The sequence below is a fragment of the Acipenser ruthenus genome, chromosome 3 (genome assembly GCF_902713425.1).
Source record: "Acipenser ruthenus chromosome 3, fAciRut3.2 maternal haplotype, whole genome shotgun sequence".
Lineage (NCBI taxonomy): Eukaryota > Metazoa > Chordata > Actinopteri > Acipenseriformes > Acipenseridae > Acipenser > Acipenser ruthenus.
Genome location: NC_081191.1, coordinates 43,011,198 through 43,036,623, shown reverse-complemented (window position 1 = coordinate 43,036,623; position 25,426 = coordinate 43,011,198). Strand labels below are relative to the sequence as shown.

Sequence of the window (25,426 nt, the reverse complement as noted above, 5' to 3'; positions counted from 1 at the left end):
GAGTTCTTGGTCTCGGGCTGTCTGGTCTTGGTTCTCGGCACGTCGGGTTTGGGTCTGGGTCTCGGTCTCGGCACGTCGGGTCTGGATCTCGGTCTCGGCACGTCGGGTCTGGGTCTCGGTCTCGGAACGTCGGGTCTTGGTCTGGGTCTCGGTCTCAGCACGTCTGGTCTTGGTCTGGGTCTCGGTTTCGGCACGTCGGGTCTGGGTCTCGGTCTCGGCACGTCTGATGTTGGTCTGGGTCTCGGTTTCGGCACGTCGGGTCTGGGTCTCGGTCTCGGCACGTCGGGTCTGGGTCTCGGTCTCGGAACGTCGGGTCTTGGTCTGGGTCTCGGTCTCCGCACGTCTGGTCTTGGTCTGGGACTCGGTTTCGGCACGTCGGGTCTGGGTCTCGGTCTCGGCACGTCTGATGTTGGTCTGGGTCTCGGTTTCGGCACGTCGGGTCTGGGTCTCGGTCTCGGCACGTCTGATGTTGGTCTGGGTCTTGGTTTTGGCACGTCGGGTCTGGGTCTCGGCACGTCTGATGTTGGTCTGGGTCTTGGTTTTGGCACGTCGGGTCTGGGTCTTGGTCTCGGCACGTCTGATGTTGGTCTGGGTCTCGGTTTCGGCACGTCGGGTCTGGGTCTCGGTTTCGGCACGTCGGGTCTGGGTCTCGGTCTTGGCACGTCTGTTGGTCTGGGTCTCGGTCTCGGCACGTCGGGTCTGGGTTTCGGTCTCGGCACGTCGGGTCTTGGTCTGGGTCTCGGTTTTGGCACGTCGGGTCTGGGTCTCGGTCTCGGCACGTCTGTTGGTCTGGGTCTCGGTCTCGGCACGTCGGGTCTGGGTTTCGGTCTCGGCACGTCGGGTCTTGGTCTCGGCCTCTGTTTCAGCACGTCTGGTCTCGGTTTCAGCACGTCGGGTCTTGGTCTGGGTCTCGGTTTCGGCACGTCGGGTCTGGGTCTCGGCACGTCGGGTCTTGGAATGTTTTATTTCCTCTTTTATCATATCCTTTTTTATCCTTCAAAATTCACCCACTTTTATACATTGACAGCTATTAAATACAAAATAATGTAGGCATTATACTCTAGAGCAGCATTCAAATTACTAAATTTAACGCATCAGACTTTGTGCTGCTACAGCGTCTCTCAGCCTCTCCTGCCACCAAATACATTTATTAGTTACCTTAACAAAATTGTGTGAGTAACACAAATGCCTACAACTATGATTATCTGTACATACCTGTCAAGTCTTCCGTTTTGATCAGGACCCTCCTGTTTTCAAGACCAATCTCCCCCCTGGGACCCGTTTTAATCTAGGAATTTCCTGGTTTGTATACTAGGCTATTAATACATTATTTTCCTCTTACTTATTTAAAACATATAATAACCAAAAAAGCATCTTTATTTATTGGCATTCCATCATGGTTCGGTTGTATAATTTTGGAATTATGTATGTTTTTGTCGAGCCAAAAAAGAAAATATGTCTGTGCTACCGTGTTTGAAACTATACAGCGCTTTGAGATGCTTTGCATTTAGGTGCCATATAAGTTGTTTATTATTATTAATAATAATAATAATAATAATAATAATAATAATAATATCGCCCCCACCCCCCACTGTAATGTATGAAGTTACTATTTTAAAAGTCCCGATAACAATTTATTTCAAAGCAGACACCAACATAAAAAACGATTACAGTAGGATATTGATTTACAAATGAGGACTGTACCACACATTCATATTCTACTTCTAAAAAGAACACCACAATTACCAGGCATTTAATCACTTAAAAATTAAAAAGGTGGGGGTGGGGGTGGGGGGGGGGTAAATAATTAAGATGCCCACTGGTGCATTTACGGAATAATGTAGGCTACTTTGCATATGATCTTATTTCCATGTGATTTTTCACACACGCGTGCGTGTGTGTGTGTGTGTGCAAATGAGGGATGCCAAGTATATTGAAAGCAAGGGCTTCCACACAGGTGTGGCTCATGCGTTAATTAAGCAGATAACATCCCAGCATGCTTAGGGTCATGTATAAAAATGCTGGACAGGCCTGGTTGCCTATAATTATGGCTAGCTTGACTGCAAGAGGAGACCTCAGTGACTTTGAAAGAGGGGTGATTGTTGGGGTGCGTTTGGCAGGATCTTCAGTGACCAAGACAGCTCAACTTGCTGATGTTTCACGAGCAACGGTGTCTAAGGTGATGTCGGCATGGAACTCTGAGGGAAAGACATCATCAGCAAAGGGCAACAGTGGGCGGAAGCGCATACTCCGGGATTGTGATATCCGTGCATTAATTCGAAGTGCAAGGCAAAACAGACTAGCAACTGCAGATCAATTGACTGCAAATTTCAACCTGGGGCACAAAAAACCAGTTTCATAAAAAACGGTCCACCGAGAACTCCACAGAGCGGGATACCATAGTGGCCCAACGCCCTGTTAAGTGACTTTACATTGGTGTTTCCATTTTTTTGTCCAGTACCTGTAGTTGTGATCAGTAATTCAGTCTTATCAGTGTGCGACACCCAGTCGGGAAAAACTCAATTGTGACGTCAAACCAAAACTGAGCACAACTGATCGCAGAATCTGTGCATACTCAGATGAGATGAGTCGGGCTGTGTGTGTCGGGCTTTACAGTGCCTGAGTAAAAAGAGTTAAAGGGCCAGCTTGCCAGCAGGATATTTAAACTTAATCAGAGATTTTTCCAGATGTTTCAATAAAAAAGTCACCTTTTTTTCTTTTTTAATCCGTATTTTAATATTTGTAACTTAAACTCCCAGGAAAAATTTAAGATAAAAACTAAAAATGTGGAACACTTAAGAATATTATGCAATACTTCAGAAACTATAAAAAGTACTTTTTACTGATTTTTGACTCCAATAAGTAAAAAACTAAATCTTGATATTTTTCATCTATATTATAAATGAATCGCTGTCAGAAAATTCTGATTCAGACATCAGTTTTTTTTACCTGCCATACATAAATGTATATATTTACACTGAATATCCTATTATCAAAGCAGTATTTTTCAAACAGCAAGAATGACCGAATAACTAGTGCTAACGTCAACTATTATAAGCCAACGCTGTACAATTGCAATGCCATAATAAACGTTTATTCTCAGGATCTTTAAGCAATAATGGACACCACTCGATTTTCTCAAAATAAATAGTTCTTCAATCCATTATTGTCAGTAATAATAAACATTACTGATATAAATTTAGCTCATGAAACAGTATCTGCTTATATCCACTCATTTCTTGTTATTTATAAAAGTTGATCAAACATATATTAACACATGAGAGAATACACGTTCTAATATAATTAAGTCAAAAACACGGATTTACAGTGTTTTTCTGTTTTTCTTTCTTATTTCTAAACAAGTTCCTCTCTTTTTTATGCGTTTCCAACCTGTACGGCAAAGTATGGTGGCCCAGTAAGTCAACAAATTGAAGTGTGTTTATCATGTTGGCCCGATCACTGGCCCAGAAAGACACTTCAGTATGATCGTGTTTACACGGTCACAGTCCTTAAGGGGTTAAAGAGCGATCTACACTCCCAGGGTACCACTCACAGTTCCTGGCTCATATTCAGACACCTTTTTTCTGCTTTTTTTTTCTTAATTTTTTAAATACACAATACAAGTTAACATTGAGCTTTCAAATTCCAGTGTCATGCAAGCCTCTCATCTGGCCTACGTGTTGTAGGTATGTTTTCACAAGGTTTACAGTGTATCGAAAGCAGTTTTGTTTGCTGAGATTTTGATTTCTTGGTCTCCGAGGAATGATTCTCTATCTTCTCTTGTGGGGAAAATGGACCTTGAGAGCGTTCATGACTGCTGGGATTTGTTCTGTTCCAGTTAAAGTGTTAACGATGTATGCCGCTTCACATACTCCATTATCTATTTATTCAAGGTGAGAGATTTCCTCATGGTGGCCCAGGTGGATTGCACCCCAATGATTTTCCCCCTGGAATGCACCCCAATGATTTTCCCCCAGGAATGCCCCATGAAGATTTTTCTGCTGGCATGTCCCGAGATGATATTCCTGGGATGCACCCTGATGCTTATCCAAGGAGAAGGTACCCGGATTGCCCGGGAAGATATCCTGATGAATTTCCTAGTGGAAGTTTCCGTGAAGGCAGCCCTCTTAGAGGGGAGAGGATGAGACCGGAAATGAACGACTTTGAAGCTGGAGTAAGAAGGTAATTGATGATTTTTAAGCGATAGTGCCCATCTATCATTGAGAGGGCACTATTGCTATTAGAAAATTATTTTTCTCAATTTTCTTTTAAAACCTTTATTTACCTTGAACTAGTAATGATTCATCAAGTACGCTTCCGCTGAGAAGTTAAGAAAATAGTCCCAAATATTTTCATAAAGGATCATACATATAATTGGAGAAAACAATGACTTTATTAAACAAATCACTTTTTTACTTGTCAGAGCTGCTTATAGTTTATCTGGACAGTGTCAGATATCAGAATGGAGCAATATTACTGAACTGTATTGATTTGTTGAAAGATGCTGTCTGAGCTTCAGTTGAGCTGACGGTACTTGCGCAGATTGATTTTAAATTTAGTGCACAGGTGATGCGGTGACGTTCCACCGGGCATCTACTGTGTATTAATGCCCGCTATAGCTGGAAGCTGATTGGCTTATGATACTGAATCGTTTTTCTAATCGTGTGATGCAGTAACTTTCCCATTACTTCCTCTGTGTGCCTCCCACATGGTATTGTGAACATGGTGTGGTTCACAAGGGTCAGAAACAAAGACTCCTCCCTCTTCCAATCCCCAGTCAGCTAAACACACTATGTGTCTTACATGGAATCTCCTAGGGGATCTAGGGGGCTTTATGCCTAACCTGGTTCTAGCCAAACAGAAAACTCAAACATGAGAAGATTACTGTGTAGTCCCGTTTGTTTCAGCTGTAAGAAAAAAAAAGATTTGAAATACAATAGTCATTGATAGATGAAATGGTAGCCATATGAGTCCAGAGTTGATAGACAAAGAGAAGGAGATGCGATACCTTTTATTGGACTAACTAAACAATAATTAATCACAAGCTTTCAAGACCTCAAAGGTCTCTTCGGGTGAAAGTAGAAAAGAGAGATTGATTTGTTTACATTTTTTAAAATATAAACATCAATCTCTCTTCTACTTTCAAGAGACCTTTTGAGGTCTTGAAAACTTGATTAATTATTGTTTAGTTACACGGTTCTCCCCAGGCCTTTTCAGCCGGGTACACCACCCGGCTGAAAAAACCCGATCCGCCCGTCTTGCAGATGCTACTGTGCCTGTAACAATAAGGATTGATTGCACTTGCAGACTAGATCACTTATGCATTTTTGGGTGAAAAAAAAAATAAATCTTGTTACCACATGACAGCTGTGTTGCATCTTGACACAACATTTAACCAATCAGAGAGTTGAAGGGGTGGGTTTTCTGTGTTAAGCACTTTGAGAGGCTAAAACGTTAAAATGACTGCTAAAAAAGTAAGCGATTTATTTTCAAAGCAAAGATAGTGACAATGAATGCAGTGTTTTTAAAATAAGCCGGCGACCGGTGCAATCCACCGCCTAATACACCTCGTTACAAAAAGGATATTGCTGCTCTAGAAAGAGTGCAAAGAAGAGCGACCAGTTATCCTGGGTTTAAAAGGCATGTCGTATGCAGACAGGCTAAAATAATTGAATCTATTCAGTCTTGAACAAAGAACTACGCGGTGATCTGATTCAAGCATTAAAAATTCTAAAAGGTATTTTTGACCTGAAAAAAGAAACATGGACCAGGGGTCACCAAATGGAGATTAGATAAAGGGGCATTCAAAACAGAAAATAGCAGGCACTTGTTTTACACAAAGAATTGTGAGGATCTGGAACCAACTCCCCAGTAATGTTGAGGAAGCTGAAACCTTGGGTTCCTTCAAGAAGCTGCTTGATGAGATTCTGGGATCAATAAGCTACTAACAACCAAACGAGCAAGATGGGCTGAATGGCCTCCTCTCGTTTGTTAACTTTCTTATGTTCTAATACTGTATTTGCAGTGGCTACTTTATTAAAAAAATATTAAGCTTATTTTCGGGTATTATCATTCCGTCCATTTTTTGTCCTAGTATTGTACTGTAAGGTTATATATAGTACATAATAGCTATACATATGCACCCCCCAAAAAAAAAGTTTGTTGTGATATTGTAAAATATATGTACCCAGATGCTTGCGAGAGATATTGGGGGTTCATGCATAGAGGCTGTATGCCTTTTAAGAAGAAAGGCGTGCTGGGACATCAGCTGAACACTTGTCAGCTGACATAGTAATGCTTAAGTGCAGAAGTGCTGGATTATTACACTCCGGTTTCATGCAACAGTTATGATGGTGACCAAACGTGTGCGAGTACTGTTGTGTAAAAAAAAAAAAAAAATGGTTAAAATGAACAGTTGCATTCAGCGAGGAACAAAAATGGGAGTGCATTAACAAAATGCACTGAAAACTTAAAACAATTTAAAGGAAGCAATAAGCTCAATAATTAAGCTAAAAAGAAAGTGCAAAGGTTACCGTTTTTTATTTATTTTTGTGAACTCCAAATAAACCTTCATTATCTTTCCCCAGTCAAATCGTAGAGTGCCTAAATAAGCATGGTAATTTACCATAATAAAAAAACGTAATGAATGTAGAACATAAAGATCAAGCAGATAGTCAACAAAAGACAACATATTATTCAAATCTATTTGTCGTATTATATATTTAAGGTAAGTTTTATTCTGTTTTAAAAGTGCTCCCGGCTATAATGTTCTGCCACCCGGCTTTACAAAATTCCTGGGGAGAACCCTGAGTTTGTTGTTGTTGTTGTTGTTGTTGTTGTTGTTGTTGTTTCTTCTTAGCAGACGCCCTTATCCAGGTCGACTTAGTCGTAAACAAAAATACATTTCAAGAATCACAGTACAAGTATTAATACAATTAAAAGGTTATCACATCTTCTTCTCTTTGTCTAATACAGCAGTCAAATGCATACAATGTATGCTTACCTTCATGAACCCCAACATTTAAAAAATAAATAAATACAAAAAATAATAGTAATCAAAAATGATCAAGCCATCTGTTGTCCTGAGTTTTAGGTTTAGTTTACATTGAATGACTTTTTCTTCTTTTCAACAGTGAATTTGAAACACTCATCAGAAGACAAGGATTAGATCAAATGGTTCCAATGGATGTAAGTCACTGGAGTTTCTACTGCTAACACTTACAGAAAGTCAGCTACTGTTGTGACCTCTTTTTAAAATACATGTTCTGGCAACTCGGAATAAGGATTGGGTAGCTTTTTAAGATGCTTTCAAATAAAACATCTGTATTCTAAAAAGTGAACCTGCATTACCTATTAACATTTACAAATAAGAATGTGTTTGTTTAAGAAATTTGAAACAAAATATTAAGGCTGCCTGTTGAGACATTTGTCAAAGCTTTTATTGTCTTTCTGAAATTTTTCCAAATTGAATGTTTTTGTTATGGTGATTCTTTGTTATATTTTTCCAGGGTAACCAAGCCTACAAGAGAACTCCTGAAGGGAGCTCCACATGTTCTCCAGTCTTTGAAATTCTGGTATGTTTTTTACTCTGTAGCTTGAAACTATTACTTGCTTACCTTCCTGAATTGGCAATATATTTACATCCATTTATTATCATGATATGTGTTCCTAATAATTTATTACTGTTTCTGCAGTCATGAGTATTTGATATGTTCAGTCACCTGCATAATTTTACATTTGAGGCAAGCCTGAGCAAGGTGGAGTTTATGTAATGAGGGCAGTATAAAATGACCTTGTTAAGCACCAGAATTGTCTTTGACATACTCCTATCAGTGATTTTACCAGGTGAGCCAGTGGGGACACTCGTGTGGATTGGTACATAATTTATATTACATCTACATTAACAAGATGCCAAGATTCTTCTGGATATTGTCCCTTAAACACTGCTGCTTTTTATAAATACTATTTTTATAATTAAACTCTATGCACAATTATAAACCAAACATGCTTTTTTTGTGTAGTTCAGTATATGTTTTTTAATATTTTGGATGTTTAATTTTTTTATATTATATAATTTATTTTTCAGGAAAATTTCCATATAGAAACTGAGAGTGATGCACAGATGGTTCTGAAGATCACACAGAAGCTGACTGACATACTGATGGAGTATCGGCTGAGAAGTTTTGCATCAGTAAGTTAACCCTTTGCGGTCCATTTATTAATCGCGCGTCAGGCACGCCAGGTCTAATTAATTTTCACACGCGCAGTTAATTTTATACGCGCTGTTTAAAAGTATTTTTTTTCACAGTCAAACGGGTTTAAATGGCCCTGCATATCAACAAAGCACACACTAGGCATCTCCAGCCCCGCCCCACCCTTTTGTTTGCTATAGCGTTCAGCTATGTAAGAAATAAATAATAATAGTCGTACATACCGATCGATCATCTCCAGATCACTCGTTTTATCACCAAACTCCTCAATAATGCGATCCAAGTCATTATTTTATTACTATAACATCTGAAAAAAGCTCTGCAAATGTCCATGATAGTCTCAGTGCGCTGACGCACTTAGCCAGCTTGTTTACTATGAACGCCCATTATCTGATACCTGATACCATGTATGACTGTTCATGAAATACGCCTTTTTTTTTTTTTTCCCGACTTGTCTCGGCTCCTGTCGCTACCACTCGGCAATTGAATGGTTTTCTCGGCTTTTTCCGGAGAAAAAACGACTAAACACCCGTTTATTGCGTTGCTATAATGATGTCGGACCCAGTCCGACAAAGGACCTGTGAGGAATAATTGCAATGTCGGACCCAGTCCGACAATGGACCGCAAAGGGTTAATTGCAGGTAGAACCTGTGGTAAAGACCGCCTAGTTACTATAGGATAGGAGACCACAGGGTCTGATTTCAGAGCTGCTCACACCAGTCTGTGATTAACTAAGGAGACACATCCCTGTAAATGTGACCGATCAACCTGAAATATCTTGAGACCTAGATTCAAACTATTTTGAGTGTTCTTGCATTGTCATTGTGTCGGTAATTATATTATGTTATATTGTATATTAGTGCTGGGACGAACACAGGATTTTCATGTTTTAATATTCGCTCATAATTTTAAATATTCATTAGGATATTCGTTTGTTTTTCAAAAAGTAATAAGTCATTATATTGCTCAGAACGCAGGCAGAGACAGCATAGCAGCAGGGGGGCGTGGCCGTGGCCCCTGTGTGTGTGTGTGTGTGTGTGTGTGTGTGTGTGTGTGTGTGTGCCTTTATTTTACAGCAAGACCTTACAATATGTAGCACGTTAAAATAGAAAAATATCCCAGGAGTAAAGAATATGTTGTGTAGGCCTTACTTTACCTCAGTGAATTAACTACAAAACAAAGGATGCCAAATAGCAGTTCAAGTTATTTATGTTTATTCCCAAAATAAATTGTACATAAAGTTGACACTGCATTTTATTTCTTTCTTTATGAAAACAGCAATGGCAAGGAATAAAAATAAAGTGCCTTTTTGTAGCTGAACAAGCACACAAAAACTGACATTTAACTTTAAACACTTAAAATAAAACGTTTTGGCACCAGAAAATACCTGGTGTAGAACCCCCGGGGGCGTTCTTGCTGGGGGGGTCTACTATACAAATGGCTTGCTTTTGGAGCAGAGCTGCTACCTCCAGAGCGGCGACTTGCGGTTCTGTGACAGTTGTAATTGTCATACCCCAGAAGGAAGGGGGGCTGTGTTGGAACTGGAGAGAGTAACCAGTTTGCACAGTATTGAGCACCCAGGGGTCTTTTGGTGCACTGTTCAAGTAGTCCAAGTGACTTCTGGAGAAGGATCCCTGGGCTTGTGGTACCACCCTATTGTACCGGTTTCCTCTGAAACTGGGGCTTAGGATGCCACTGAGCTGCAGGCTTACGTGATGGAGGGGGTCTCTTGGGAATAAGGTGCACCAATTCCTTGGTGGACTCCCTTGCACAGTGAGATTGCTGTAGCATCCTGTCTACCGTCGGGCCAAATGTGTGGCCTGGAGTAACCATAGAATCCAGCAGTGCCGTCTTATTTCAGTCAAGCATGTGTGCTTGGGAGAGCCAGAGCTGCCTGTGCGCAACCACCAATGCTGCCAGGTTTTTGCCTATTGCTTGTCGGCTAAGCTTGGACGGCCATAGCAGGTTGCTGGAAATTAGGCACAGCTCATCTAGTTGCTGAGACGAAGGCCTATGGTCCTCAGAGAGGGACCCCATAAGTTGAGCCTGGTAAGGTACAACTATGCTATTGTAGTTAGCCAGGCGTGCGCGCACTAGCTGCATATGCTTTCTTTAAAATGACTTCTGTCACTCTGAACTGCTTAATCAGGCACACCGCGTCGTTGGCTGGCAAAGACAGATTGGTAAGCTGAACAGGCGCAGCAATGGGGCCCTCTATTGGCGGGAAGTTGGTAAGACCCAGCTTGTCCACTTCTAACACTCTGTTATAGTGGAGTGTACAGAACAGGAAACCGTCGCAGCTGTAGCTGGGTGAGCCCAAGTGGACTGTAGCTCGAACAGAAAATCTGGATGAACCGGAGGGGCAGCAGGAGTGATGGAGAGCCGCTCGTCCCTTGTTTGAGGCCAAGGAACCCGTAACGCCGCAGTATCTTGTTGCATTAAAGGCATGAGCTCTGATGACAGTGGGAGCTGCGTAATTGGAATGTCCCGATTCAGCATCATCCAAAGGGAGCACCATGTCCTGATCGTCAGCCTCCTCGGAGGCAGTGATAGACAGTATATTGCTCTCTAGCCCACTAGCCACGGCCTGCAAAGGTGCAGAGGGAGTGGGTGCTGGAGGATCCTGTATTACTGGTGGGACAGAGCGCTCTTGCATCAGCTCAGTTAGAATTGCCTGCTGGCGTGACACAACCTCACCAGATTTTATCTATCTGTCCTGATTTCCGAACCATTTGAGGAGGAAAAGGTGAAGGGGATTTGGAAGAGGAAGTAGACGAGGAACGAGGTTTCTTGGCTGTACTCTTCTTAGCGCTGCTTTTCCCCGCCCCAATTACCTATATGGTAACAGTATCCTGGGAGACAGTCAGCATGGTTTTAGTAAAGGGAGATCATGTCTAACTAACCTGCTTGATTTTTTTGAAGATGCAACATCGACAATGGATAATTGCAAAGCATATGACATGGTTTATTTAGATTTCCAGAAAGCTTTTGACAAAGTCCCGCATAAAAGATTAATTCTCAAACGGAGCGCAGTAGGGATTCAAGGAAATGCATGCACATGGATCAGGGAGTGGTTAACATGTAGAAAACAGAAAGTACTGATTAGAGGAGAAACCTCAAAATGGAGCACGCTAACCAGTGGTGTACCATGGGGATCAGTATTAGGTCCTCTGCTATTCCTAATCTACATTAATGATTTAAATTCTGGTATAGTAAGCAAACTTGTTAAATTTGCAGATGACACAAAAATAGGAGGCGTGGCAAACACTGTTGCAGCAGCAAAGGTCATTCAAAATGATCTAGACAGCATTCAGAACTGGGCAGACACATGGCAAATGACATTTAGTAGAGAAAAGTGTAAGGTACTGCACGCAGGCAATAAAAATGTGCATTATAAATACCATAGGGAGACACTGAAATTGAAGAAGGAATCTATGAAAAAGACCAAGAAGTTTATGTTGACTCAGAAATGTCTTCATCTAGACAATGTGGCGAAGCTATAAAAAAGTCCAACAAGATGCTCGGATATATTGTGAGAAGTGTTGAATTTAAATCAAGGGAAGTAATGTTAAAACTTTATAATGCATTAGTAAGAGCTCATCTAGAATATTGTGTTCTGGTCACCTCGTTACAAAAAGGATATTGCTGCTCTATAAAGAGTGCAAAGAAGAGCAACCAGAATTATCCCGGGTTTAAAAGGCATGTTGTATGCAGACAGGCTCAAATAATTGAATCTGTTCAGTCTTGAACAAAGAAGACTACGCACTGATCTGATTCAAGCTTTCAAAATTCTAAAAGGTATAGACAATGTCAACCCAGGGGACGTTTTCGACCTGAAAAAAGAAACAAGGACCAGGGGTCACAAATGGAGATTAGATAAAGGGGCATTCAGAATTGTGTCTGGAACCAACTCCCCAGTAATGTTGTTGAAGCTGACACCCTGGGATCCTTCAAGAAGCTGCTTGATGAGATTCTGGGATCAATAAGCTACTAACAACCAAATGAGCAAGATGGGCCGAATGGGCATCCTCTCGTTTGTAAACTTTCTTATGTTCTTATGAGTGTGCTCGGTACCGACACGGAGCACAAGTCACCCACTGACTAAACTACCAGTCAGTACAAACACGAGACTAGCAGTAGCCTGCACCAGAACAGTAGCCTTGGTCCCTTAGGATCGGGGGCGACAGGTCGCAGTTACTGTTTGTGGTGAGTAGCAGGGATGCCCATCTGCACAAGCCACTGGCTAATTTTATAGTCAGCAGAACATGAGACAAGAAATAGCCTACTTGCGAACATGCCTTTGTAATCGTGCTGCTGGATAGCTGCACTAAAACAGCAACACGCTTTTATATTATGAAACTGTTGCACAAATTCTGGTGAGACGGTAAATAAGTGCAAGGTAATAAAAACATCTGATTTTTGTATCCAAATACATGTCAAAAAATATTTGTTCAACTATTTGTCTTGGCACTATTATATATATATACCACTACTTTTAAATTTATTTTTGTTTTTTAGCCTAAAAGCAATGATCAGCCCTCTGGTCCTCAGGAATATTCTCAGATGAGACTGTCTGGGAGAGATGGCTACCAAGGTAATTATACAAAACTTGTTAGCTTTGTGGAACTTTGTCAACAGTTGAAGCCTCTCTCACAGCTTGGGATAGCATCAGAAACAGTACCCTAGTGCTGTGTTTGTCATGAATAAATGTAGCAGAATAATCAACAAATGCCAAAGAGTGGGTTATTTTACATACATCCTGATGCTCAACAATACATGGCAGTCCATGGTAATTACTATAATAATCAGCTCCTATAGCCTTTCAATGAAAAAAGAAGAAATAGATGTTGAATTGAAGTTAAAAGACTTGAATATACTTAAATGACTTGTCTCATCTGTGGTTACTTGGGGTAAATGTGTATGATCTAAATCTTAATTCCTCTACCCTGCAACTTGTAACCTAGCTTTATGGCAGACCTCTGTTTGTTTTTCTGTTTGTTATAAGTGATGGTAATATAGTGAATATTTGAACATTCTTTTAATTTTGAATTATCTGTAAAATAAAAGCATGATTCATACCATTACAGTAAACATTTTAGACCTCATTTATGCATTGGTTTCTGCATTGGTACTGGTGGATTGCCATATCCATTCACTTCATCGTTTCCTCTCTTCCTGTTGTTTTTCTTTTGTAAAGGTCCATCCAGATATCCTGATGAATTCTCACCAGCTTCCAGGAACACATCAGGGAGGAGCTGAAACCAAGTCCCTGTTCTGAACGGACAGAATCATAAACGCCCTGTTCTACTGCAGTGAAAGCTCTTTTCCCAAGAATTCACATGGATTTGAGTTATTCCAAGTAAAGGCAATGAAGAAGTGACTACCAGGGAATGAAGTCTGACACCTTTTTAAACAACGTTTTTTGTATTTGTTTAAAATAGCACCCGGGCATTATTTTATCAATCTTCTCGATACCTGGGCAGTTAAGATAAGGGTACCTATTAGAGAGTAGGTGCTAATTGGCCACTGTGACATCAATGCAGCACCACTTGGGTTATCTATCTATCTCTCTGTGGAATGGAGAGGAGGTGTATAGTGGAAAACTATGGCCCCTGAGGGAAGAACTATAGTTACCAAAAGGGGGCTATAATGCCCGAAGCCGCAGGCATTGTCCCCTGGAGGCAACTATAATTCTTCCCTAGGGGCCTTTAGATTCCCATTATGAGCCAAGATCTGCAGTTCATATTTGTTTTATGTATCAGTCAAGAAAGCAATGTTTTTGAAGTCCATCGTGCATTGTTATTAAAGTTTTTTTAGCATAGAAATGTCTGTCTGACTTTCTCACCATGGCATAGAATTCTCGGAAGAGTTTTATGACGATTTTAGTGTTTGCAGCATCTTTGTTTTGTATTCTGGAATTCGTTTTCTGCTGTCTGCTATATATATATATAGAAGTATGCAACAAGGCCCGACGGGGTGTCCGTATACGTTGAATATACAGACGCCTCGTCGCGCTGTGCTCCACGAGGCGAAGCAGAGTGCCTCCAACCCCTGAAGTCAATATATTTGGATTTGAAAAAGGCAGGCAGACTAATACTCTATCTTACAAGGGATTGCAAACAAACATTTAAACCACAAGTACATTTCTTCATCATGAGTCTTATACAGTGCCTTGCGAAAGTATTCGGCCCCCTTGAACTTTGCGACCTTTTGCCACATTTCAGGCTTCAAACATAAAGATATGAAACTGTAATTTTTTGTGAAGAATCAACAACAAGTGGGACACAATCATGAAGTGGAACGAAATTTATTGGATATTTCAAACTTTTTTAACAAATAAAAAACTGAAAAATTGGGCGTGCAAAATTATTCAGCCCCCTTAAGTTAATACTTTGTAGCGCCACCTTTTGCTGCGATTACAGCTGTAAGTCGCTTGGGGTATGTCTCTATCAGTTTTGCACATCGAGAGACTGAAATTTTTGCCCATTCCTCCTTGCAAAACAGCTCGAGCTCAGTGAGGTTGGATGGAGAGCATTTGTGAACAGCAGTTTTCAGTTCTTTCCACAGATTCTCGATTGGATTCAGGTCTGGACTTTGACTTGGCCATTCTAACACCTGGATATGTTTATTTGTGAACCATTCCATTGTAGATTTTGCTTTATGTTTTGGATCATTGTCTTGTTGGAAGACAAATCTCCGTCCCAGTCTCAGGTCTTTTGCAGACTCCATCAGGTTTTCTTCCAGAATGGTCCTGTATTTGGCTCCATCCATCTTCCCATCAATTTTAACCATCTTCCCTGTCCCTGCTGAAGAAAAGCAGGCCCAAACCATGATGCTGCCACCACCATGTTTGACAGTGGGGATGGTGTGTTCAGGGTGATGAGCTGTGTTGCTTTTACGCCAAACATAACGTTTTGCATTGTTGCCAAAAAGTTCGATTTTGGTTTCATCTGACCAGAGCACCTTCTTCCACATGTTTGGTGTGTCTCCCAGGTGGCTTGTGGCAAACTGTAAACGACACTTTTTATGGATATCTTTAAGAAATGGCTTTCTTCTTGCCACTCTTCCATAAAGGCCAGATTTGTGCAGTATACGACTGATTGTCTCCCACCTCAGCTGTAGATCTCTGCAGTTCATCCAGAGTGATCATGGGCCTCTTGGCTGCATCTCTGATCAGTCTTCTCCTTGTATGAGCTGAAAGTTTAGAGGGACGGCCAGGTCTTGGTAGATTTGCAGTGGTCTGATACTCCTTCCATTTCAATATTATCGCTTGCACAGTGCTCCTTGGGATGTTTAAAGCTTGGGAAATCTTTTTGTATCCAAATCCGGCTTTAAACTTCTCCACAACAGTATCTCGGACGTGCCTGGTGTGTTCCTTGTTCTTCATGATGCTCTCTGCGCTTTAAACGGACCTCTGAGACTATCACAGTGCAGGTGCATTTATACGGAGACTTGATTACACACAGGTGGATTCTATTTATCATCATTAGTCATTTAGGTCAACATTGGATCATTCAGAGATCCTCACTGAACTTCTGGAGAGAGTTTGCTGCACTGAAAGTAAAGGGGCTGAATAATTTTGCACGCCCAATTTTTCAGTTTTTTATTTGTTAAAGTTTGAAATATCCAATAAATTTCGTTCCACTTCATGATTGTGTCCCACTTGTTGTTGATTCTTCACAAAAAATTACATGTTCATATCTTTATGTTTGAAGCCTGAAATGTGGCAAAAGGTCGCAAAGTTCAAGGGGGCAGAATACTTTCGCAAGGCACTGTATAAAATACACCATGTCCAAAACTACAAACTTGTAATAATTGTACTAGAATAACAAATTGAGAACAAAACTTAGCTTCCACATTCTGTTAAGAAAAATAAAAACACTTTCATACTGTACTTTCTAAACTGGGACATTACAAAAAATTGCCTGCAAATCGTTGTGTTTTTTTTTTTTTTTTGATTAACAGTGAACTCGCTGATGTACATCACTGTCGGGGCTACTGAAGGAAACACTGGATTACAGAAATTAAAGAATCACTAGATCGGACATATAGATATTTAGTACAGTCGGCACCACTTTATCAGGACACCACGGGAGAAGTGAAAATAGCCAGAATAAGCAGCTGTCCCACTGAAACGAGAGGCAATTGAGATGACATTAGTCACACTTTTTTGGTTTCTAAATAATGAAATCACATGATTTATATGATAAAATACATCATTTAAAATCAGTCAATTGTTTTTTTTTATCATTCTAAACAAAATTAACTGCTGTTTATTTCTACATGAAATGAAAGAGAATGAAAGCACATCTTTCACAAGATGAGGCACCTGCTATGTTGATGGCAACTGTCTTCTGAGAAACCACAGGAGACTCCAGCTCCTTCAAGATTTAAATGCGGGTTTACGCAAGTCACAGCGTAATCACACTCACTGCACTGTGTTACGTGAACCTGTCTTGCTCTGAAAAGCGATCTCAGTTCACATTTGAAAATACTGTATCCCAATTAAACAACATAAGTAGCATTGGGAAGAACCGTCTCCTAGAGTTTTATCCCATTTAAGCAGAAATCCAGATTATCAGTATCCCGATTAGGCAACACAGACTACTGTACATCTATTAAGGCTGCTACGATTAAATCCATTTTTCGATAGATTCTGTTACTCATATACATCGATATATTTACTGGATAATCAATTCAATAATTACATTTTTGTAACACTCATAGTTAATAACATTATTTAAGTTTATCAATGAAACTGCATAGAACGCCCTGCCTTGCTATTTACTGTATTTCTGACAGAGAAGCACTGGGCGTGCTCTTCTTTTCCTAGCATCTGATTTGCTGATCCCATCCTACCAGCGAATCAGTTTTGAAAATGCTGTGTAAGTACACGCCCTCCGCCCTTTGTGTTTTCGATGTAAACAAAAAGCGTGCCACCTTGGATCCAGAGCAGGACGACATGCTTGTATCCTGGCAAACAGCATGTAAATTGTGTGAAATAAACTGACTGTATATAGTTTGCGCTTGTTTGGAGTTTCAACGTGAACTGTTATATAATGAATATTTAACAATTCCATTAATGTTGTTGTGTTTTTGGCAGGGATTTCCACATTGTGTGTTTCACAGATCATGAAAGTTAGGTGGTATAGTATTAACAAGATGCAATGTGTGATGCTGCAGCTGTCACTAAATAAAAAAATCAGTTTTTCATAAACTCCTGTCTAGTTTATATATATTACATTCCAAAGTACTGTCATTTGTTTGTAATAAATATTTTAGTAACACTCCTGTAGTATGTTAAACTTGCTTTAGGCTTGTTGCGAATGTTATTGTGTTTTGTTTTTCTCCTGACCGCTACCAAGGCGTAATTACTCCTCGCATTCAATTGTTGTGCACAAGCTTTTACTTCACAGCAATGATACTAAAATAATCATGCCTGGGGTGGGGGGTGAAGGAATGGAGCGAAAATGTATGTAGGTGATACAATCATCGATATTTATTCGAACAATTATATTTAGATTGTTATTTGGTGGCCAACATCTTATCTAGTTTAAGGTTGTTTTTTTGTGTGTGTTTTTTTGTGTGCTGGTTTTTTTTTTTCATGCGTACCCTTGTGGGTACTTCTAAAGGCCTGGTCACACAGGCAACTTGTTGACGGCAACAAGAACAACACATTTGTTGTCTGCGTGTTGCCTTGGAGACAAGCATGCAGTCGATAAGCTGGCAACACACAGGCAACAACGTAATGCAACCCAATCATAATGCACGTGTTTGTCACGAGACGTAAACATGCTGCGAAGGAAGACTACGAAAAATGTACTAATTACATTACAAACCTTCCTTCTTAATTAAATAAGTTGTACATTAGTAGAATTATTTAGTTAGGTCTACATATATAATATGAAAAACATAATGAGTATATCAGCATTCATTATCCTAAACAATGTTTTCAGTAATGTATATTTAATTCTAGGCTTTCAACAGCAAGAAGGTAGACCTGAAATTTGATTTTTTTTTTTTTCCACTTCATTTACTGTTAAAATAAAAGATGTTATGATTGGGGGTTAATGTAGAAATGACAGGCATACTGCATACATGGCAAATTAATTAAATAAAACATATTTTTAAAAATACATTACACATATTTTATTATTGTAGAATTGTATCTATAACTTAAATATGTTATTGTAATCGTGGACATTAACATTCGCTTATCCACATACACACTGTATATCTATAGACTACATATAATTTAATGCTGTCTGTCTGACGTTATGGTCTAGTCTTATCGTCATGTGACAAATTTGATCCTCATCCCTCCTCAAGTCAATCCTCAACCCTGCTTGAGTCAGTCAATTCTCATCCCTCCTCAAGTCAATCGTCATCCCTTCTCGAGTCAATCGTCATCCCTCCTCGAGTCTATCCTCAACCCTCTTCGAGTCAATCGTCATCCCTCCTCAAGTCAGTCGCCCGGCATCAGTCATCTGAATCACCCAATCAAACAAGAGCAAAAAAACTTTCAGTGCTTCCAATGGATGACACAGATGTCAGTGTAGCTGCTGATTGGTGCATGCGTTTTTACCTTTAGCATTTAATATGTACCGTATACTGTAAACATTTTAAAAAATACTTTAAAAGTTACGATGTTCAATTTCATTATTTGAATTTGTTTGGATTTAAATTGTAAGTCAAATCTTATCAGCGTACAGCATCAGACATAACTGTTTTTTTAAACAGTTTCGATGTATATTTAATTTAATTTAATTTTGTTATGTAATTGAAAAATGTTACTTGCAGGAATTATTCCCCAGGACAAAACTACTGCAGTTTAATAATAAAAGGGGACACTTCGTTCTGTCAAAGTAAGGGGAAATTGTTTTGGGGACTTGATTTTATGTGCTTGGGCAAAAGCCTTGGAACTGTTCAATAATGCAATAGACCTGGTTTATATGTGTAATTTAGATTATCTTCTGTTACATTTTGATGAGTAAAACACGTTTATTTTAATACTTCATAATATAAAAAAGAAAGTCCCCACAAAAGTCCCCCAAAAAATGATTAATGACAGACTTATCAATCAATCAATTTATTTTTATATAGCGCTTTTCACGTAAACAAAGTGCCACACATAATAGAATTAAATTAAATAAAATATACATCGAAACTTAAAAAAAAAAAAAAAAATTATGTCTGATGCTGTACGCTCAGGGCCGTGCACAGGGGAGGGGGTGGGGGGGCACTGGCCCCTCGAATAATCATCTCCAAAATATTGATTTCTGCTTATCAATATATTGCGTTTGGCCTTTCTGTCACTGACGCTCACAAACTGAACGTATTTCCTCATAATCTGCAGTTATGGACGCGCGTGTACTCGGTTTGCACACGCTTCACATAATGTGCAGTTAAGGACTGGCGCGTGTGTCCCCTTATTGTTTGAGTCCAGCTGCAGTAGTACATTTAGTGGGAAAAGAATATATATTTTTTTAATTATGCTATTTTACGCTAAACTGAAAACTGTTAATATACTAAAGGGAAAGCACTGGTGAAGCTGAATCAATAATTTCAGTGCAGAGGATCACGTGACCTGTTGGTAGTGATGGCAGCTTAGAGTTTTCACTCCTCGCTTCCCTTCGCCTATTTTGTTTATTATTCGAGTTCAATTTCTGTATCTTGCCTAACTTGCCCTCAATCAGCTTCTGAAACGTTGTGCAATGCCAGATAATCAGAAGAAAAGGTCCTCAGCCCAGCTCTCATCACCAAGTAAGGGTGAAAAAAGTAAGCTGGACTCCGACATGGCCACCATTATAGAAGCCTGTATGGAAAAGAATCGGCACTATTTTGAGCATCACCTTACTCGACTTGAAGAAATGGGGCAGAGCACTGAATCCAAACTGACCTCTATAGAAACGCACTTTTCGGCCTTCTCTCTCGAGTTCAAGACTTTTAAAAAGGAATTGTCTGCCGTCAGTACCTTGGTAGCTGACAACACAAAAGCTGCAAACCTCTGCAAATCCAGGGTCGATCAACTGGAGTTGAAAATGGCCGATATGGAGGACAGAAGCAGGCGCAATAACCTTCGGTTAGTGGGGCTGAAGGAGGGAGCCGAAGGTACAGATGCCATTGATTTTTTTAACAAAATCTATTCCATTGTGGCTCCCAAACCTGTCGAACAGGAATATTGAAATTATGAGAGCGCATTGTATTTACAATGACAGATCCAAGGCAAATGACAGGCCCTGTACAATCATTTTCAATCTCTTACGGTATACAGACTGTCAGGCCATACTACAAGCAGCCAGAAAGAACACCCCTCGAATCCTGGACAGAAATCTTAAATTTTATCAAGACTATAGTAATAGTACAGCGCAGCGCCAGAGGGCCTTCTCTCAGCCCCTTAGTGCAGCTCGATCCTAAGGCCTGCAAGCTTTCCTGCTCTACCCTGCTACCCTGAAAGTCACCCACAACTCGGAGCCGCGTCTGTTCCAGTCACCAGCCGATGCTCAGCAGTTCCTGGATACCCTTGCAGTTTCCCCCACACGAGATCCATCTCTTTGTTGTCGGGATGGAGTGCGATGAGTTTGGGAAGAGGATTTCAGCTCTGCGTCTGGGACTAGATTATTTCCTGCCCCGAATCTGCTCTGCCGACCACCATCTGCTCTCAGCATGGGGATCCTGCTTTCTATACTGTTTTTTGCAGGACTATTACTTAATCGTGTTGATTTTTTCCATTTCAGTTGTGGTAAACAAACTATTTTATAAGTTTATTTATCTACTATTATTAATACTTTTTCATTCCTTCATATGTCAACATATTAGCTAAATATACATATCTATTTTTATTTTCTCTCATACGCTAACTCATTGTTAACTTGTGCACTCTTTGCTTAAGCTAATTATTATTTCTTCAAGATTATAGTTTATTTTTGCTCTCCTCGGTACCATTATTATTATTTTCTATTATAATTGCTCTATATATGGGTGTTCTTTCTTTATTTCATTGTTGTTTTTTTTGTTTTTTTTTATCAGATTGTGATTTTTTTTTAATTTTTTTTTTTATCAGGGATCTAAAGTACTTGGCGGGGTGAGGTGGAAGGGGAGGAGGGTCTTTTTGCCCTATACCATCAGTGCCACGAGAGTTTATCTGGGGAGGGGGGCGCCAGGTCTGTTCTTATCCAGGCCCATGTTCTGGGTTTTGTGGGGATGTATTATACTTTGTTCGGGGGGGCGGGTGTGGCTATGTACCGGGGAGGGGACTTCATGAGAGTCAATACTGTCCTGTCTTTCAATATTATTTTGTCTATTTCTATATCCAGACTTCCCATCCGATACCTTTCTTGTTTGTTTTTGACACTTAAACTTGTTTTTGATTCCTATGACTAGTATTTATGTTTTATCCTGGAACGTGCAAGGCCTAAATTTTCCCACGAAACATACTGACTGTCTGGATCTCTTGCGTAGGAAAAAGATAGATGTTGCCATGATTCAAGAATCACACCTTAAAAAACAAGACATTCCCAGGCTAGCGAATAAATGTTTCTATGTAGCGGCCTTCTCTTCTGCAGAAAACAAATCTAAGGGTGCACTGATTGTATTACGCCATTACCTTCAGATTACTATCTTGATCTTGGGGGGGGGGGTGGGATGAAGCTGGGAGAGTGGCATATTTAAAAACTATTATCTCAGGGAAAAAAAATGCTTTTCAGTTTATGCTCCAACAACGTTTGATGGAGGATTTTTTTAGTTCACTCACTAAATTACTGCTAGAATTGCCTGACTTTTGTTTAATTTTTGGTGGTGACATGAATGCGGTAATGAATCATTCACTTGATAAATCGGGTTTACAAGAAGGGAGATCTCAGAATTTAGCACCATCTGCTTTACAGAGGCTAGTTAGTGATTTAGGGCTGGTAGATGTCTGGCGTGTACTTAATCCCTCTGTGAGAGAATTTACATTTTTTTCACCAAGACACAAATCTTTTTATAGGATCGATTATATATTCACATCAAGGACCCTTTTCTCCGAAGTACATACCGCAGAGCTGCTGCCTATGTCATTATCAGATCATCATGCAAACTTCTCTAAATTTGTATTATCTACCCCAACTACAGCCCCACGCTGGCGTTTTAATACCACGTTATTACAAAATGAATCCTTCTGGACGATGTTTCACTCCAATTTAGAGGAGTTCCTTAGTTTTAATCGTGGTTCCATTGATGATCCCCGTATTCTATGAGCCTCAGTTAAGGGATTTATCAAAGACAATTCCACTTTATTTGCTTCAAAACTTAGCAAATCACGGTTTAATAAAATCAATGAATTGGAAACTAAATTGGCACTTTTAGAACATGATCAACAAAACTCTTTTTCTGAAACTACTGCAGCTGAACTTAATCTTACAATAAAAGAACTGAATCAATTACTCAGACAGCGGGTGGAATTTCTTATCCATAGGGCCAGACAAAACTATTACTTTAATAGTAGCAGACCCAGTCATTTGCTTGCTCTAAGGCTACACAACAATGAGCGCTTTGGACATTTTAGCAGTTCAGTCTACCCAGGGAGATATATTGTCAGACCCTTCTCAAATAAACTCTGCGTTCCGTTCCTTTTATTCTAAACTATACAGCTCTGATATTTGCTATAATAAGGAAAAATGTCTGAGATTTCTCCAAAACCTTCAATTGCCACGGCTCTCAGCTGATGTTTCAGCGGTGCTCGGAGCGCCATTGTCCCCAGCGGAGCTAAAAGATGTGGTGCAGGACATGAGAACGGGGAACTCACCTGGTATTGATGGTATTCCACCCGAATTCTTTCTTACTTTTTGGTCTCAGTTGGGCCCCCTTTTACTAGATATGATGCAAACTGCTTTTGAAAAAGGTTCATTTCGAAGAGATGTAAATACTGCTATCATATCTTTATTACTAAAAAAAGATAAAGATCCCACATCTTGTACAAGTTATCGTCCCCTATCACTGATAAATTCAGACGCTAAACTGTATGCTAAAGTGCTTTCACGACGCCTTGAAACCTATATGACTAGATTAATCCATCACGATCAAACAGGACTTATTAAGACCCGTCTAGCATCTGATAATGTCCGTCACCTTCTTCATATTATACATGCCGCTGTGGATGTTGGCGATCCTTGTGCTGTTCTTTCGTTAGATGCCGAAAAGGCTTTCGATCGCTTAGAGTGGGAATACCTCTGGTTGGTTATTATTATTTATTTCTTAGCAGACGCCCTTATCCAGGGCGACTTACAATCGCAAGCAAATACAAATACATTCAAGTGTTACAATACAAGTCATACAATAAGAGCAAGAAATACAATAATTTTTTTCAAGTGTGACAAACCACAATTCAATAATACAGCAGATAATAGTGAAAGTTACATCAGGATATGACTAAATAGTGATAGTTACATCAGGATATGATTAAGTACAAAATACTACAGGTTAAACACTTGGCAGATTACAATATTCTGAAGTACAGGATTAAATGTAGTAAAATAGGGGGCAGATAAGAGCAAAATAAAGCATATTTAAATGAAGGGTGATAGTGTCCCAGGATACAACAGAGGAGTTCTACAGGTGCTGTTTGAAGAGGTGAGTCTTAAGGAGGCGCCGGAATGTGGTCAGGGACTGGGCAGTCCTGACATCTGTAGGAAGGTCATTCCACCACTGCGGAGCAAGGGTGGAGAAGGAGCGGGCTCGGGAGGCAGGGGAGCGTAGCGGAGGTAGAGCCAGTCTTCTAGTGCAGGCGGAGCGGAGAGGTCGAGTGGGGGTGTAGGGAGAGATGAGGGTCTGGAGGTAGCTGGGTGCAGTCTGGTCAAGGCATCTGTAGGCTAGTACAAGAGTCTTGAACTGGATGCGAGCGGTGATCGGGAGCCAGTGGAGTAGCGTGGGCGAAGCGAGGCAGAGAGAACACCAGGCGGGCAGCAGAGTTCTGGATGAGCTGGAGCGGACGGGTGGCGGACGCAGGGAGGCCAGCCAGGAGGGAGTTGCAGTAGTCTAGGCGGGAGAGTACCAGGGCCTGGACCAGGAGCTGGGTAGCATAGTTGGTGAGGAAGGGTCGGATTCTTCGGATGTTGCTCAGGAAGAATCAGCAAGTGCGTGCCAGAGTGGAGATGTGCTGGGAAAATAGTTTATGGGTTTAGGAAAATAGTTTATTAATATGATCAAAGTATTATATGCTAATCCCACTGCAATGGTACTCACAGGCAGTAAATGCTCTTCCCAAATCGCTATTACGAGAGGCTCCCGTCAAGGCTGCCCACTTTCCTCTTTATTATTTGCTCTTTCACTCGAGCCATTCACTCAGGCTGTCCGTTAATCCACTATGTCTACCCCTATTACTGTTAATTCCTCTCGGCATCATATCTCGTTATATGCAGATGATGTGTTGTTAAGGAACATACCAGTGGTTAAGCACTTTAAATATCTTGATGTAGACATTTACCCCATCCTTACATTCCATAACATTGAATAACTTTAACAAAATCTTTGATCGGGTGGAGGCAGACTTAAACAGACGGATGCACCTCCCTAATTCGTTGCAAGCTCGTATCTCTATAATAAAAATGAACACACTTCCTTGCATCAATTTTGTCAGCTCTATGCTTCCACTCTCTCCCCCAATAGATTACTGGGATAATCTGCACAATATGATTTCAAAATTTATATGGAAAGGTAAGCGTCCATGTATTAAGTTCTCTACTCTGCAACGTGAGAAATCCGTAGGAGGTTTAGCATTACCTAATTTTAAATTTTATTTTTGGGCATTTGTATTGCGGACGCTAACAGTTTGTTCCTAATACCCCTGTTTCATGGCAATCTCTAGAGGAGAATCTGGTATCTCCAAATAGGCTTCAAGGTCTGATATACACAGGTATCGCTCTCAGACAGTGCAGATTTTTTTTGGTTATGTTTTGGCCCCATAATTACACATTTAATTACTGTTTGGCGCTTTGTGGAAAAATATGCAAAACTTCAAATTAAATGGCATTCTCGCACACCTATCTTTCATTACTATTCGCTTCTCTCAGGTGGGCGCCCCTTTTCATTTCCTCAATGGAGAGATAGGGGTGTGCATCTTCTTTCAGATATCTTTAATGATGGCTATATTCGCACGTTCCAGGATTTACAATTACAGTTTGACCTGCCAGGTTCTTAGACTTCGCTCAGCAATGCATGCCTATGGGGTGCCCTGGGGG

The 25,426-nt window shown here is 40.4% G+C and overlaps 1 protein-coding gene across 3 annotated transcripts in view; it reads left to right on the top strand.

Annotated features, from left to right (window-relative positions):
• The window catches only part of LOC117435355 (uncharacterized), a 35,124-nt gene extending 21,089 nt beyond the window's left edge, over nt 1-14,035 (top strand). For all 3 annotated transcript variants that reach the window (XM_059012958.1, XM_034058441.3, XM_034058442.3), the window contains 6 exons: nt 3,894-4,182; nt 7,134-7,188; nt 7,509-7,574; nt 8,087-8,191; nt 12,729-12,804; nt 13,408-14,035. In XM_059012958.1, coding sequence (XP_058868941.1) covers nt 3,894-4,182; nt 7,134-7,188; nt 7,509-7,574; nt 8,087-8,191; nt 12,729-12,804; nt 13,408-13,469 — 653 coding nt within the window. In that variant the 3' untranslated portion in view covers nt 13,470-14,035. The remainder of the gene's footprint in view (nt 1-3,893; nt 4,183-7,133; nt 7,189-7,508; nt 7,575-8,086; nt 8,192-12,728; nt 12,805-13,407) is intronic.
• The last annotated feature ends 11,391 nt before the right edge of the window (nt 14,036-25,426 follow it).